The following is a 14,016-nucleotide window of genomic DNA, read 5'->3' on the forward strand; positions in this document are numbered from 1 at the left end:
CCCCCAATCTACCGGCAACGGCCGATTGCGCGACATGAATGAGGTAATTTGATCAAGAAACTTGATAGGAACACGTGGTGGCATGGCTTTTATGCAGCCATATAGAAACAGAATGGTGTCTGGTATAGCGTATATATCATGACTGTACCTAGTCACTAAGCAGCCAATGGCCGGAGTTCCGTCTCTTGCGTGCGACAAGCTACTCTGGAGCACTTGATACAAGGCTTGATGCAAAAGGGCATGAACCAAAAAAAAGAAGCGCAGATTTCATTTCCCAAATTGCCGCATCTGCAAACACGTTGTCGTCGCCATGGCTGCAAATGTTGGAGTCGGGATGCAACATCAGCTCTCGGATAGCAAGACCGTGCGGGCACGCCAACGCTAGACCGCATGCGGACGGGCCTCCTCACGCAACCGTGGGACACAACAGCAGCAACTGCAAAGCAGGACAATGCGGTGCATTAGTGTCGCTCGTGGGAGAAGATGGTGAAAGGCAAGCATGGGGCGCGCATTGCGTGCAGCAAAGGTAAACATGAGCAGTGCAGTGGCCAAGTATTGCCCGCGTCCTCGACTCTGATTCGTCAGTCTCGCTTGCACTTCCTTGCCTCCCAATCCGCCCCCAACGCAACCGCTTGAACACGCTCGACATCGCCGCTCGCCAAAACCTTTTCCATCGCAAAACAGCCCCTCACCCCCCCATTTCATCACCTTGGACGCGATACATCGCTTTCTGTAGCCCGTGCGACAATTTTGACACCCATATCGCGAATATTGCGACGCGTTGGTGGCGGCAAGCGCTCTTGGGCCGGTGACTCCTCTCTTTGCTGGTCCGCCCCGGGCCGCCAGGATTTGCATCGCACCCCCATACGCAGCCCAACCACTCATCACGTGCATAGCGACAAACAACAATGACGGCTCGCGCAACCGGCCAGCGCTTTCGCCAGCGCAAGCTCTCTACAAAGCAGAATTTACCTGTGGTCCGCGAGAATGAGGTTGAGCAGCTTGCCGATGACGATGCCTCGCGCCACATTCCAAAGGTCGAGACTGGTGTTGAGAAGGGCGAGGAGATTGTAAGTCGCGCTAGGCCTGTTTGGGCTGCCTCTCTCTATGTCGACACCACTGCTCGACCATGTCTTGCACCACTTACCTGTCTGTCTTTTGCAACGGCACATGCTAACACGCCCGCCAGGAACACCATTTGCAGGCCGTCATCTCCGCCGCCCAGGCAGCAGCACAGGGCGCAGCTGGCGGCAAGATAGCCCAGCTCTACATCCCCACTCCAGAGGCGGTTGCCAGTAACCTGCAGTATGAAGACCTCTATCCCAAGCGCTTCACGCAGCCTGCCACTTACATTCGCTTCTCGTCTACTGTCGAGGATACGTCTGGCTGCCCCTACTGCATGACCAGTGATGATGTTGCCTTTCTCAAGTCTTACAACCAGAAGCGGAGCAAGACCGACCAGTGCTCCGAGGATGAGTTTGAGCAAATCATCTACTTTTTCGAGGAAACAACCTCGACCAAGCAGCCATTTGCCGCTGTCGACAACCCACCTGTGCTTGCTTATGAAGAGCTCGAAACCGAGTTCGACGAGCCCATTAGTGAATCCGCCCGACGATTTGCAAAGGACATTTACGAACACTGGAAGAACCAGCGGCTGCTCAAAGGCAACCGCCCGCTCATGCCGTCGTTGAAGTTCGAGACCAACCTCGAGACCGATGACGCTGATCCCTATGTGTGCTTCCGCCGCCGCGAGGTGCGACAGGTCCGCAAGACGCGCGGCCGTGATGCCCAAGTGACCGAGAAGCTGAAGAAGCTGAGAAAGGAGCTGGAAGAAGCCCGCTTGTTGATGTCCCAGGTCAAGCGACGAGAGGCAATGATTAGAGAGCAGCTTGCCACTGACAAGTTAATCTTTGAACAGCGCCATGCCGTCAAGGAGCTCAAGCGCAAACTGAGCATCAAGGGCGACGATGATGAATTGCTCATCACGCAGAAGGTATGTTACCGCACCCGGGTCGGAGAGGCTCTGCACAAGACTAATGCCTTCCAGCCTGCTCCTAAGCCCAAGAGAACTGTCGACGTGGAGAGACAACGCCAGACACTGCCTGGCATGAAACCTCCAAACACTCGGCCAGATGGTCGGCTCGTCGACGGCGACATTGTGTACCTCAAGGAGCAGCAAGCCAAGCGCACAGAGGCAATCGATAGTTTTATCGAAGACAATCTGGTCAAGCACCAGAAATGGAACGTTGGCTGGGTCGATGCGACATGGCGACCCATCACGCCACCTCTGGAAGCAGCCGCTCCCAAGTCAGATTTCCGTACCGTCTTCACAGAGAGTCAGCTTCCTACGCCTCCTGCTTCTGTTTCTGACGAAGAAGGTGCTGATGCCACAGCAGTGGCGCCGGTGAGGAAGCAGTCTGATCCGCGGAGAACTGCGCGAATACGCTTCGCTACGCCTCCAGACGACGTGCCGTACCACGACCAGTCTCGCTTCCGTCGGCGAATCGGGAGAGGCGGGCGTTTGATGGTTGATCGGCGGGGCGTCAAGCGGCAGAAGACGGAGAGGATAGACGATCGTATGGCAGACCGATGGCGGTTTGCTGGTGACAGTAGTGAAGATGAAGAAACGTATCCGGTTGACTGGACGGATAACCTGCACATCAGATACCGCATCATGATTGAGCGGCAGGGCGAGAAGTCTGCTCAACAGCCTCCGCCAGGCCATGCTCGCCGGCCGATTGAGAATCATCATCGATCCGCATCGGGACATCTTCTTCCACCTGCTCCAGCTGCACCCAATGGCGCCCATGCTGCCAATCCAACAGCGGGGAGGTGATTTCTTCTTCGATATTCTTCTCTTCTTCGTTCAGCGCTTTGGATCATAGGATGGATTGGTGTTGGTGTGTCGGCAAGTTATACCCTTTGTTTTATTCGTAGGAGGATCCAGAGATCTACCAAAGTTATGTACACTAGCCCCACAGATGAAGGGAAGCAAGGTGGATGCATGGGTGGAGGGGAATATGTCTGGACAGAAGAACAAGTTAGCCATGTGGAGTTCTTGGATATACCATTCAAACGCCTTGCAAGGTGCCGCGAAAACCTTGCACGGCGCACATAAAAAATTGAAAACGTACCAAAGCTTACTGTTGCCTGGGCGCTGTTGCATTTCGCTTGGTGTTCTCGCTGCTGCATACGTGCAGTCCGTAGCTCGTTATCGCTCTGTTTTCGTTCCTGGCGGTCTTTGTTCAAACTCTGTGCTTCTTTCCCGTTCCTCCCATCTCTACATCGCCCTCTTCATCCACCTCTCTTGCTCTCTTGGCCGCCACGCCGCCGTCTCTTGCAATCTTGTCTGCGAGCGCTTCTTCAGCCTGCTCTAAAAGTTTCTTTTCTCCAATGCGCACAGCCCTCGCCATGGCAATGCGGCGCTGTTTGCGGTCCGTAGTCTGTGCAGGGGGCATCTGTGCGCTGATCTGTAAGTCTTGTTCCAGTGATGTCGGGTACTGCGCAATGCGATTTTGCACAATCTTGTGCAAAACTTCTGCACCCTTGGCAGTTATTTTCTCGGGTTTCGGTAGTTTTCCCTTGCTCTTCAGACGCTCGAATTCTTCTTGCGGAAGCAGCATGCTTTCAACCAATATGATGAGCTCGGGCGAAAAGCTTTCCTGGACAGTAAATGGTGTGCTTGCAGCAATGTCGTACCCCGTGTCAACCACCTCTTCCTCGTCCAGATACTCGACTCTTTCCTCGCGCCATAGGCCCTCGCTGGCCAAGGTTTGCGAGACGAGTTCCGCAGAGATTTCGACGACATCATACTGCGCGTAGTTATCGGCGACGTACCCATAGCGCCTTAGCAAATCGCTCCTGGGAAGCGATCCGTAGTCGTTGAATATTTCTTCTCCAGCTCGAATCGGCTTCAGTGCCTTCATCTCCAAACAGTCTTTTTCGTAAAACAGACGCGCATTGCATCGGTCAGCGTCTGCGTTTAACATATCGGCCATGGGTACCATTCCTTTTGGTAGCGCGTCATCTTCGTCTTCTTCTGCAAAGCCTTCATCGTCCACCTCTTTGTCCGAGACTGCGGGCTCGACGTCGAACGCGTATGCCATGATCAAGCTGCCCATCTTGTGCATCAGCTTCACGTTCTCCGGCGCTCGCATTTCTTTTGCCTTGTCTTTTGCCCTCTCGTCGCCACTGAAAATCACGTCCGCAAACTCTTCAATCACAGGTAGCAGCTGTTCGGTAAAGACCTGATCAGCCCCGTCTTTGCCGATCTTGCTTACAACCGCGCTACCCTGTAGCTCCGCCAGCTCATCCTCCGTCCAGAACATGAGCGTGTCGAAATCGGTCGGTAGCACGGCGAAGTACGGAGCCCAGTTTGAAGCGGATCCATTATGGTGCTCGTAAAGCATGCCAAGGATGAGAGAGAGCCAAGGGCCAAGGAGGCTGAACGTGGCGGCCGGGATCTCGGTAGAAAGGATGCTGTTTTCTACGCTGAGAATAGACGTGCGGGGTATACTGAAGAGAAGCTCGTGTTCAGCAATGTCCTGTGTCGCAACTGGCGCATGTCAGTACAGGCCTCGCCAGCAGCTGAATACACAAGGATGGGTGTGGAGGGGGTTAGGCGCACGCTGGTGCGCAAGGTACTTACCAACGCCTCGACCGGCATCCCTGGCTCTCAGATCCTGCAATTGAATCTTTGCGCTGATCTGTGCACCAGTTTTCTTCAGCCAAGCCAAGAAGGCCTGGCTGGCACCGTCAAAGTCGGCCATGTGGAAAAGTGGTGGTTGCGATGTGAGATGTTTGGTGGATGGGGATTATTCTGGTGGATATTCTTAGCGGCTGGGAGCCGAGGCTCCGCTTATTGGCTCATGTGGGCTATGATGAACTAGGGTGCGAAGTATTTGCGACAACTAATACTCCGAGGCATCAGCGATGACAGAGTATCGGATGATTGAAACAAGATGGATTGCAAAAGAGCTTGTAGGAAAGATGTGAAGGAAGGAGAGGAGGCAAAATCTGGATCGTGTGGGCGGGAGTGCTCGTCAGACCCTGAAGCACCTGACTCGCTACCACGGCCGATGTCTGCTTGTTCAACGTTCTGAACGGCCTCTTGCATGTGCATTTGTCGCATTGCGCACTCCAGCTGCGACAAATGTTACCCGACCTTCTGGTTCAATAGAATGTGCTCAAAATCTAATTTTTTTTAACTGAGCTGGTGAACCGCTCCTTCCCCAGTCGCGATTGATGGCAGACTTCCAGGTCCCTTCTGTACTTATCGATAAGTAAGCATTTTCTAACGTCACCCCGCATCCCTCAATCAACGACCCCAAGTCGCGACAACGACGACGACGACCAAAGATGATTGCTATAGGACTGGAGGGAAGTGCAAACAAGATAGGAATCGGTGTGATATCGCACCCAGCGCCGAACAAACCCCCCATTATCCTCGCGAATCTACGGCACACCTATGTTTCCCCACCTGGTGAGGGCTTTCTGCCAAAGGACACTGCGATACATCACCGAGCATGGGTCGTGAGGCTGATCAAGCAAGCGGTGCGACAGGCTGGTGTGAAGGTTGAAGACATCGATTGCATATGCTATACCAAGGGCCCGGGAATGGGTGCGCCATTGCAGAGCGTTGCGCTGGCGGCAAGAACAATAAGCCTACTCTGGGGCAAGCCCATGGTGGGCGTGAACCATTGCGTTGGACGTCAGTACACGTTGTCGGGTAATGTGAGAATGATTGCTAACTCAATGCAGACATCGAGATGGGCCGCTCAATAACACGCGCCGACAACCCCGTGGTTCTCTATGTCTCCGGCGGTAATACACAAGTCATCGCATATTCGGCCCAGCGCTACCGCATCTTTGGCGAGACCCTAGACATTGCCATAGGCAACTGCATAGATCGATTTGCTAGGACACTCATGATACCCAACGACCCCTTCCCGGGCTACAACGTAGAGCAACTGGCCAAAAAAGGAAAAAATCTAATCGACCTGCCATACGGAGTCAAGGGCATGGATGCAAGTTTCTCTGGAATATTAGCCGCAGCAGATCTCCTCGCACGTGGACTGGACGAGTCATTACCGGACGAGAAACGACTAAAGACAGAAGATGGAGAGCTAGTAACAAAAGCAGATATGTGTTTCTCTCTTCAAGAAACAATTTTTGCCATGCTTGTGGAAATCACAGAGCGCGCCATGGCGCATGTTGGTTCGCAGCAAGTGCTCGTGGTAGGCGGTGTTGGCTCAAACCTGCGCCTACAGCAGATGATGGGCATAATGGCAAGGGACCGGGGAGGCAACGTGTTTGCCACGGATGAAATGTTCTGCATTGATAATGGCATTATGATTGCGCATGCAGGCCTGCTGGAGTACGGAACGAGTGTTACAACAAAGCTGAGCGATACGACATGTACGCAACGGTTCAGGACAGATGAAGTGTATGTTGGATGGAGGACTGACTGAGAGACGCTCTTTCCGATATGATACCCAAGCTTAGCTTCTTTTCTGTCATCACTGCATATTTGTTGAAAGAAATGTGCGGACACAAGGCAACTGGTGCGATGAGATTCGTTATATGGCTCGTCACATGTTCGACGTGGAAATTCAGGTACAAGCACGTGTATTATGCTGCTGTCGTAAGCATGGTATTTCTAACGTACGTACCTTTTTCGTTTCGCTGTCTACCCGGGCTGGCAGATGATCGACATGGTACATGACGTCGATCGACAAGTGCTTGCCCGACACAGTCAGCCCACCAGCTGCTAATGTGAAGTCAGTATCAAGGTAACGCGAACGAGCAAAGGTTAAACGCATTGCATACGCCAATCAGGTTAAGCGTGAGCCCGAGCACAGCACGCCTGAATATCATTGAATATAAATATAGGCGATGCCTTACTGCGTTAGGTAACTTGCTGCTTCAGGATTGAACCCACCCACAAAACTCAAATATATATAGGCGCATGGAGACACTCTCGAAAACACACCAAGGTTCAAGGATATCATGAAGACTCTCTTAATTACACTCTCAGCGCTGACTGCAGCGGTTACTGCAGCCAGCAGTAGCGGTTGTGGAAAATCCCTTCCCGATAATGTTCATCTTGGGGAATCTGTAAACCTGACTATCAAGAGCGAAAGCGGCGCCACACCTCGAGGCTACCGCCTGCACATTCCTCCGTCTTATGAACAGAACACTGAGCTTCCACTCATATTGTCTTTCCATGGCCGAGGCAAGGATGCCAAGTTTCAGGAGGCTTTGAGCCAGTTCTCCAATGCGAGTTATGGGTTTGAAGGCATCGCTGTGTATCCCGAGGGCGTACCAGTATGTTACCCCTGGAAGAGATCGACATTGGTACGCGCTGACACGCCACAGAACAAAAAAGGAACCCAACAATTCGAGGGCGATCCTGATTCCCCCAAGTCCATCAGCGATGTGACCTTCACCCTGGAACTGCTCGACCATCTCGAATCGACATATTGTATTGATACATCTCGCATCTATGCAAACGGGAAGTCGAACGGCGGCGGCTTCACTGGCATTCTCGCTTGTGACGCCAAAGCAACCAAGCGCATCGCGGCTTTCGCCCCGGTGTCAGGTGCTTTTTACTTAGATGCAGACCAGCAGCCGCCGCCCTGCAACCCCAGCCGAAAGCCAATACCGTTCATGGAGTTCCACGGCTACCCAGACTCTACGATCCGCTACCAAGGCGGAAACAATACGCGTGACACTGCCAGTACCTCGGACATTGTTACCTATGTAAACGATTGGGCTCGGCGCGACGGCTTCGAGCCGGCGGCCAACAAGACGACGCATTTGTGTAGTGGGAAGAAGGCGGTGACGAGGCACAGCTGGGACGACGTGGTTGTGGACTACAACTACACCAACATCAAGCATGACTGGCCCAGCTCCTTTCCCAACGGCGATACGGATACCTTGCTGACGTGTGAAGACGCGGAAGCAACACCTATTATTCTCGAATGGTTTAAGAAGTGGACTATTTGAGCGGCCTTTGTGTGCGGATGCAGTCTATTGAGCATGATGGCCCAAGGCGAGGCTTGTACTGGCCTGTATTTTTTCAGAATAATAGATTGGAGGTTGGATATGAGATATGCAGACGCACCATCTGAGTTTGCGGTATTTTGTGTTGCCGCTTTAGTGTTCATGTAATGAACAAGAGCACTTGGAGTAGCGGGAATTGGTGATGGCGGGTTTGAAGGCAAGCACCGGAGTTGATTAAAGCGATGACGTAGTCTTCATCCGACCACCAGCCACACGCAAGCGTCTTCTCAGACTGATGTAGTGCATGGCCCATCTATTTGACGCTCAATATCGCCCAAGACGCTCCTTTGCACGTGTTATAGGCACCAACACAATTACCGTGTCGTATTCTCATTGCAAATTCTCATAGAGACCATGGATCGTATGGAGTGGACTATTCTCACTACACCCAGCAATCGCTCCTTCCTTCATTCGAGCTCACTACACGCACGAGCCACTGTTTCTCTCTTCACTCCTACTCCAGAGGTAGACAAACTTTTACACAGCTCACTCGGCACTTTATCCCAACTTCAAACGTGGGCAATCAACCAGTGCCATGTCCTTTCAGCTATTACTGCCATCAAACAAGTCTCACCCGCCAGACCCCACAAGCTATCAGACAGCATACTGCGGAATTGTCTACGATCAAGATGGAAATTTCCACCACTTCGTTCGCCAAATAGACTCGTCGCACCTGGAAAACGGCTATTGGAAGTTTCAGTCTGTCGATGATGACCGGCGCGCATTCTCCCGTGGCTTCACTACGCCCGAAGCTCTGCTTGTTGCGGCAGATCGTACCGATGAGAAATTTGACGACATTACCCTGCGATGGGTGAGAGGGACCAGTGATCCCAACTTGAACAAGGCTTTGATTGGAACTGCTTCACAGCATTTGCAGACTATGTACGAGGTACGCCACCTGCTGAGTCTTCCCATGTCCCTGCGAGGCCAGATACCATTATATCCTGTCACTGTAGATGCGCGATTGAAGCAGTATTGGGAAGACAAGTACAATTTGCAATGGTCTATCACCACCGGTCCCGCTTCCCACTCGGCCCCATTGCCTGCAACGCATTGCCCGGATACACCGAGCCGATCTCAATCAAATCCAATGTCACCGCCAGTACAGGGATTACGAGAAAATCCAGTTGCAAAGGCTCCAATCGAACAAAAAAGCCGTAAAGCGCCGCAGCCATTGGAAGCCAACCACATATCACTATTTTGTCAAACCAAAGCTACACAAACAACGCTAAAACAGCATTTAACTGAGTCAGCGTCTTGCGATTCAGTTGCGGCAATGGAAGATTACAGCTCGACACCCCTGCAACAATGTCCACCTGCGACACCTGTCACAATGTCAGCACCAGAACATGTCCAAGACCAAAGAGAAGACGGGCTTTCTTTCTCATCACCAGTAGTCTTGTCTTCAAGTTCATCTTCTAGTGATGTGGATGATGATGGAATTAGTCCGCCAGAATTTGTCCACAGGCAGCCAACAGCTTCCTTCGTCGGGATTGGCACTTCCGTAGGCACTCCACATACCCCATGCATACGCAAATCAGCACCGCCTATATCAAGCAACATGTGCCAAGCACCAAAAGTAGATACTCTTCAGGCAACAACATTCCCACAAGAAAGGATTTCGTCCCCGCGTTACTACGCCGAGGAAATACGTAAGCTGCCGTGTACGGATTGTGGAAATGATGACGGCCACAAACCGGAGTGTCACATTGGCAGTAAGCAAATATGTAATGACCGGTTTGCATGGCTTATGGATAACATGATTTAGGCATCAGCATGAAGGCGGATCTTACTGTGCTCGAATATCGCAACTTGGCTGATGCCTGCCAGCGTTTTGATCCTGGTCCGTGGACCACACACTTTGATCACTTCCCTGAAGCAGACCCGGGAGATGCCAGTACCCAGATTGCTGGTATAGCAGACATCATACGGAACGAAAACAGCTACAAGAATGATGCTGAGCTACACAAACTTCCAGACGACTTGATGATCGTACTCTGGGCATTTAAGACGTCGGGGAATGTGCATGCCATAGAGGGGTAAGCTGGATGCTTTTGGAAGAGTATGCCCTTACCCAACAACATTCTAGACATGGCTGCCATTGCGCGGTATATGGGGCTTGTACGAGGGGATTCCTTCTGTTTCAATAGAGCAGAAATTCTCATGCATCGATCCAATAACCTCGGCATGGAGCTTTAGGCAGCAACGCCTTGCTTTAATGTCAAAGCTGTCGGAGTCGCTATGAATGTGTTTTGAAATCTCGTACAACAGCTGCACAGTACGCAAATGATGAAGAGTACAGTGATAAATGTAGTGTACTAGTATCGCGGCCGCCTTAGTCCAGACACGATTCGTACTTGATCCTTGACTAATGCGGTTGTCAGGCCGTGGTATCTCGTAGTTGACCCCGCAACATGAACCGAGCGCTATCCGCACTAACAGGTGCTCCCACGTAATTCTACTGGTGCGCCATCGGAACAGGGGACAATTATGGTTTGGTTGTAACAGCCGGAGCACAGCTTTTTCCGACGTGGAAGCTTAAGTAGCCATCATGTTTCTGACATGGACAACAGGATTTTGGTTCACCTGTCTTGACCTGTTTCCACACCCCCACCCACCCCCACCCCCATCCCCAACTACCAGTACTCCCCCAACATTTCATTGTCGGTTTATACCGAACCTGCGAATACTGTCAACATCATGGCGGACTTCGAGGCTCTTGTCAACAAGGCGTGTGATGCGAAGGAGATTCCTGGCTGCGTCGTGACAGCCACTGATCGCGAGGGTACAGTTACACAGGAGTTGTACTCCCAGCCTAGATTTCCACCGTGCTGAAGATGAACAGGAGCATTTAAATACGCCAAAGCGTTTGGAACCACCTCGCCAATACCCGAGAAGGCGAAGCCCATGGAGCTCAACAGTGTAATGTGGATTGCATCATGCACCAAGCTCATGACCTCTCTGTGCGCCATGCAGCTCGTCGAGCGGGGTCTTGTCACGCTGGATGAGCCTGTATACAAGCATATCCCCGAACTAGAATCCTTCCCCATAATCAAGAAATGGACCGACGCCGGAGAACCCATTGAAGCAAAGCACACCAAGCCCATCACGCTACGCACGCTGCTAACACACACAAGCGGCTTCGCATACGAGTTTACCGATCCCAAGGCCATGGCCTGGTCCAAGTACCACAATCGCATGCCAGGAGCTAGTGGAAAACTGCTCGAGCGCTTCGACTGCCCATTGCTTTTCGAACCCGGCGACAGCTGGACGTACGGACCCGGAATCGACTACGCTGGCCTGCTCATCGAACGCATCACCAAGCAGCGGCTCCAGGAATACATGAAAGAGAACCTGTGGGGCCCGCTGGGCATCAGCGACATGACGTTTTTCCTTTCTGAACGTCCAGACATGGCGGAACGCTTGGTGGATATGAACGAGCGTGACGCTGAATCTGGAAACATGAAGCTTTGCATGTGGCCGAAGCTATGGGAGGACGGAAAGGGCAAAGAGATAACCGATTGCCTGGGGGGTCAGGGTGTCTTCATGGCTGCAGACGAGTATGTCAAAGTGCTGAAAGCAGTGCTGGAGTGCGACAACGGTGGCGACGGCAACATCCTATCCAAGGCTTCTGTCGAGGAGCTCTTCAGGCCGCAGCTGGGCGAAGAAAGCAAGAAAGCGCTGGCAGGAGTGCTAAAAGATCCGAGTGTAAATCCCCCATTACCAGCTTCCCCCTCCATCAACATTGGATTGGTGCTGACATGACGTCTCTCTTAATAGCTCAGCAACAACTTGGGTGGTTTAGCCGTTGGACAACCCCTAGACCACGGCCTCGGTGGCATCCTCTTCATGGACGATGGTCCGGAAAAGAAAGCAGGCACTCTGGCCTGGGGCGGGTACCCCAATCTCTCGTGGTGGATTGACCGCAAGACGGGATATGCTGGCATCTACGCAAACCAGATCCTGCCCTTGGGAGACGAAAAAGTGTGCAAGACGCAGCAATTGTTTTCAAAGACCATGTACGAGAGGCTGGAAAAGCAGAGGGCAGATGCAAAGTTGTAAAGTCAGTGAGTGAGAAGCCGGTTGTGAAGGGTGGCGTGTCTAGACACAAGGCGAGCGAGAGGGGGGGGGGGCACTGTTGAAGCAAAATATAACAAAATTTATCATCATTGGGATAGCGGAAACAGCTGCTTTCGATGCTCCGCAACGACGCTAACATGGAAACGGTTCCATCGGCAGGCGAATACATCGCCTCCCTTCGTTCCTGACTCGATGTAATACTCAGCACGCACCCCACTCATCCGGACATGTATCCCCCCCAAGTGCCATAGGTATCCCGTAAACGCCATTCCAGCAACGCCTTTCAACCCTCAATTGCACGTGAAACCGAAATGAAAATGCTCTCCCAAAAACAAAAAACAAGCAATGCCGTATCGCCCCCTGACGCAACACATCTAGCGACGACGACCCTGGGCGCGCAGCATGGCGCTGCGCTCGAGCGCCTCCTGCTGGCGCGTGCATCCGTAAACCGATGGCGGAGCAGGCATGTGAATTGGATCGCTAATCATGCCGTTGCCAAAAGGGCCGCCGAGACCACGGTCGACATGGCGATGATTGACTTCGACGCCGAAGTCGTCGGCTGTGGTGGCAGGGCTGAAGCCGTCGAAACAATCGAAGCTGTTGCCGAATGTAACATCGTTTGTAGACCGCATATAACCATGGCTGCTGTTATATGCCTGAAGCGCTGCAGCTGTCGTAGTCGCGAAGTCGGTGTCAATCGATGCGGATGTGGAGGTGGAAGTGGACGTGAAGGACGGATGAGAGCTCATCGTGGGCGGAGAGTAATCAGCGCCAATGGCGTCGTATTCGGCATCGGTGTTGTATGAGGAGTATGAGAAATCACTAGAAGTGGATTTTACAGTCGGGCTGGACGACGGCAGTGCGTGGTTGGTGGTCGCCATGTTCGCGCCGATGGCTGCAAAGTCCGGCGGAGGCAGCAAGGTGCTGGCCTCGGTGACCTTGACTCCCGTGTCGGGGTTAATGCCCTGGAGAAGGGGAAGAAGCAGGCGTCCCTTCTCCTCTTGCGTGAGAGAGTCCCATGCAGCATTGTACAGTTCTTGGATCGATCGTTCGCGGGGCACTGGAGCAGCGGCTGTGCGCTTCTGCGTGGCGGAAGTCCTCTTTTTGGTGACCTTTGTGACTTTGGGCTTGGGACTCGGCTTAGAGCTGGACTTGGAGCCGGGCTTCGGACCAGGCTTGCTAGCCGTAGACTTGACCTTGGACGAGTCTGGCTTGCGCGGAGTTCTGGGCTTTGGTTGACGCGGGGGTAATTTTGCAGGCGGACTGTAGCCCATGATGGGCCTCCAGAGCTGCTCTATCGGACCCATTGACTCAGACACCTCAATTGGCGACACTGCTGTACCTAGACCAGTTCTGGGTCCCTCAGAGATCTGTGAGCTTGGCGGAGATGGCGATTTCTCTCCCTGTATGCCTGCAAGCTCTTGCGTAGGGATATGACATGGCCAGACAGACATATCGCTGTGAAGGTCGCTCGGATTCGTATCATCGGATCCGAATGCTGAATCGAAGAAATCGTCTGAACCATGGCAAGGCCGTTCTATATCAGCTAGAGAGACACCATCAGGGAAACTAATGGGCAGCTCCTCGACTGGCTCGACTGAAGGCAGAGCCCCGTCAGAGGAGGCGCCATTGAAGTCAAAGAAGCTGTCGTCGTCGAAGTTGAATGATGTGAAATCCATGTCGTTATCGAGGGATTCGAATGACTTCTCAGAAACTATTGCTCGGGTGTATGGATGGATGAGTGTAAATAGAGCAAGATTGAAAGTCGCGCGGTAACGGAGTGAGGAATTGAGATATCGAGTAAGTGAGTTGCAGCGAAGGCTAGAAAATGATCCGTTATTCAAATAATTTCTTATGTGCGATAGAGGCTGT

General features: G+C 52.5%; 7 protein-coding genes across 7 annotated transcripts; 5 read left to right on the forward strand and 2 right to left on the reverse strand.

Moving 5' to 3' along the window:
- Nucleotides 1-695: 695 nt before the first annotated feature.
- SETTUDRAFT_167954 (uncharacterized protein) lies at nt 696-3,121 on the forward strand. Its single transcript, XM_008025067.1, has 3 exons — nt 696-1,070; nt 1,190-1,993; nt 2,048-3,121. The coding sequence occupies exons 1-3, from the start codon at nt 909-911 to the stop codon at nt 2,834-2,836; spliced, it is 1,755 nt and encodes a 584-aa protein (XP_008023258.1). The 5' UTR covers nt 696-908; the 3' UTR covers nt 2,837-3,121.
- A 124-nt stretch (nt 3,122-3,245) lies between these two features.
- Nucleotides 3,246-4,769, reverse strand: SETTUDRAFT_105236 (uncharacterized protein; the record flags this gene model as incomplete). Its single annotated transcript, XM_008025068.1, has 2 exons — nt 3,246-4,555; nt 4,649-4,769. 2 exons carry the CDS (start codon nt 4,767-4,769, stop codon nt 3,246-3,248), a joined length of 1,431 nt encoding a protein of 476 aa, XP_008023259.1.
- Nucleotides 4,770-5,347: 578 nt separating this feature from the next.
- Nucleotides 5,348-6,492, forward strand: SETTUDRAFT_176149 (uncharacterized protein). The gene is made up of 2 exons (XM_008025069.1): nt 5,348-5,710; nt 5,761-6,492. The coding sequence occupies exons 1-2, from the start codon at nt 5,359-5,361 to the stop codon at nt 6,468-6,470; spliced, it is 1,062 nt and encodes a 353-aa protein (XP_008023260.1). The 5' UTR covers nt 5,348-5,358; the 3' UTR covers nt 6,471-6,492.
- A 516-nt stretch (nt 6,493-7,008) lies between these two features.
- Nucleotides 7,009-8,007, forward strand: SETTUDRAFT_148030 (carbohydrate esterase family 1 protein; the record flags this gene model as incomplete). Its single annotated transcript, XM_008025070.1, has 2 exons — nt 7,009-7,326; nt 7,378-8,007. 2 exons carry the CDS (start codon nt 7,009-7,011, stop codon nt 8,005-8,007), a joined length of 948 nt encoding a protein of 315 aa, XP_008023261.1.
- Nucleotides 8,008-8,599: 592 nt separating this feature from the next.
- On the forward strand, nt 8,600-10,107 carry SETTUDRAFT_38000 (uncharacterized protein; the record flags this gene model as incomplete). The annotated part of the gene is made up of 2 exons (XM_008024743.1): nt 8,600-9,779; nt 9,833-10,107. The coding sequence occupies 2 exons, from the start codon at nt 8,600-8,602 to the stop codon at nt 10,105-10,107; spliced, it is 1,455 nt and encodes a 484-aa protein (XP_008022934.1).
- Nucleotides 10,108-10,698: 591 nt separating this feature from the next.
- Nucleotides 10,699-12,266, forward strand: SETTUDRAFT_148034 (uncharacterized protein). The gene is made up of 3 exons (XM_008025071.1): nt 10,699-10,849; nt 10,910-11,772; nt 11,845-12,266. The coding sequence occupies exons 1-3, from the start codon at nt 10,765-10,767 to the stop codon at nt 12,124-12,126; spliced, it is 1,230 nt and encodes a 409-aa protein (XP_008023262.1). The 5' UTR covers nt 10,699-10,764; the 3' UTR covers nt 12,127-12,266.
- A 252-nt stretch (nt 12,267-12,518) lies between these two features.
- Nucleotides 12,519-13,823, reverse strand: SETTUDRAFT_38002 (uncharacterized protein; the record flags this gene model as incomplete). Its single annotated transcript, XM_008024744.1, has 1 exon — nt 12,519-13,823. One exon carries the CDS (start codon nt 13,821-13,823, stop codon nt 12,519-12,521), a length of 1,305 nt encoding a protein of 434 aa, XP_008022935.1.
- Between the last annotated feature and the right edge of the window lie 193 nt (nt 13,824-14,016).

Source organism: Exserohilum turcica, assembly GCF_000359705.1.
Source record: "Exserohilum turcica Et28A unplaced genomic scaffold SETTUscaffold_13, whole genome shotgun sequence".
NCBI classification, from domain to species: domain Eukaryota; kingdom Fungi; phylum Ascomycota; class Dothideomycetes; order Pleosporales; family Pleosporaceae; genus Exserohilum; species Exserohilum turcicum.

Bases quoted from the DNA above. Each gene is read 5' to 3' on its own strand.
- SETTUDRAFT_167954 (XM_008025067.1), top strand. From the start codon at position 909: ATGACGGCTCGCGCAACCGGCCAGCGCTTTCGCCAGCGCAAGCTCTCT. The intron at 1,071-1,189 runs GTAAGTCGCGCT...CACGCCCGCCAG, and splicing joins TTGAGAAGGGCGAGGAGATT to GAACACCATTTGCAGGCCGT. The intron at 1,994-2,047 runs GTATGTTACCGC...AATGCCTTCCAG, and splicing joins AATTGCTCATCACGCAGAAG to CCTGCTCCTAAGCCCAAGAG.
- SETTUDRAFT_176149 (XM_008025069.1), top strand. From the start codon at position 5,359: ATGATTGCTATAGGACTGGAGGGAAGTGCAAACAAGATAGGAATCGGT. The intron at 5,711-5,760 runs GTCAGTACACGT...AACTCAATGCAG, and splicing joins CGTGAACCATTGCGTTGGAC to ACATCGAGATGGGCCGCTCA.
- SETTUDRAFT_148034 (XM_008025071.1), top strand. From the start codon at position 10,765: ATGGCGGACTTCGAGGCTCTTGTCAACAAGGCGTGTGATGCGAAGGAG. The intron at 10,850-10,909 runs GTACAGTTACAC...GAAGATGAACAG, and splicing joins GACAGCCACTGATCGCGAGG to GAGCATTTAAATACGCCAAA. The intron at 11,773-11,844 runs GTAAATCCCCCA...CTCTCTTAATAG, and splicing joins GAGTGCTAAAAGATCCGAGT to CTCAGCAACAACTTGGGTGG.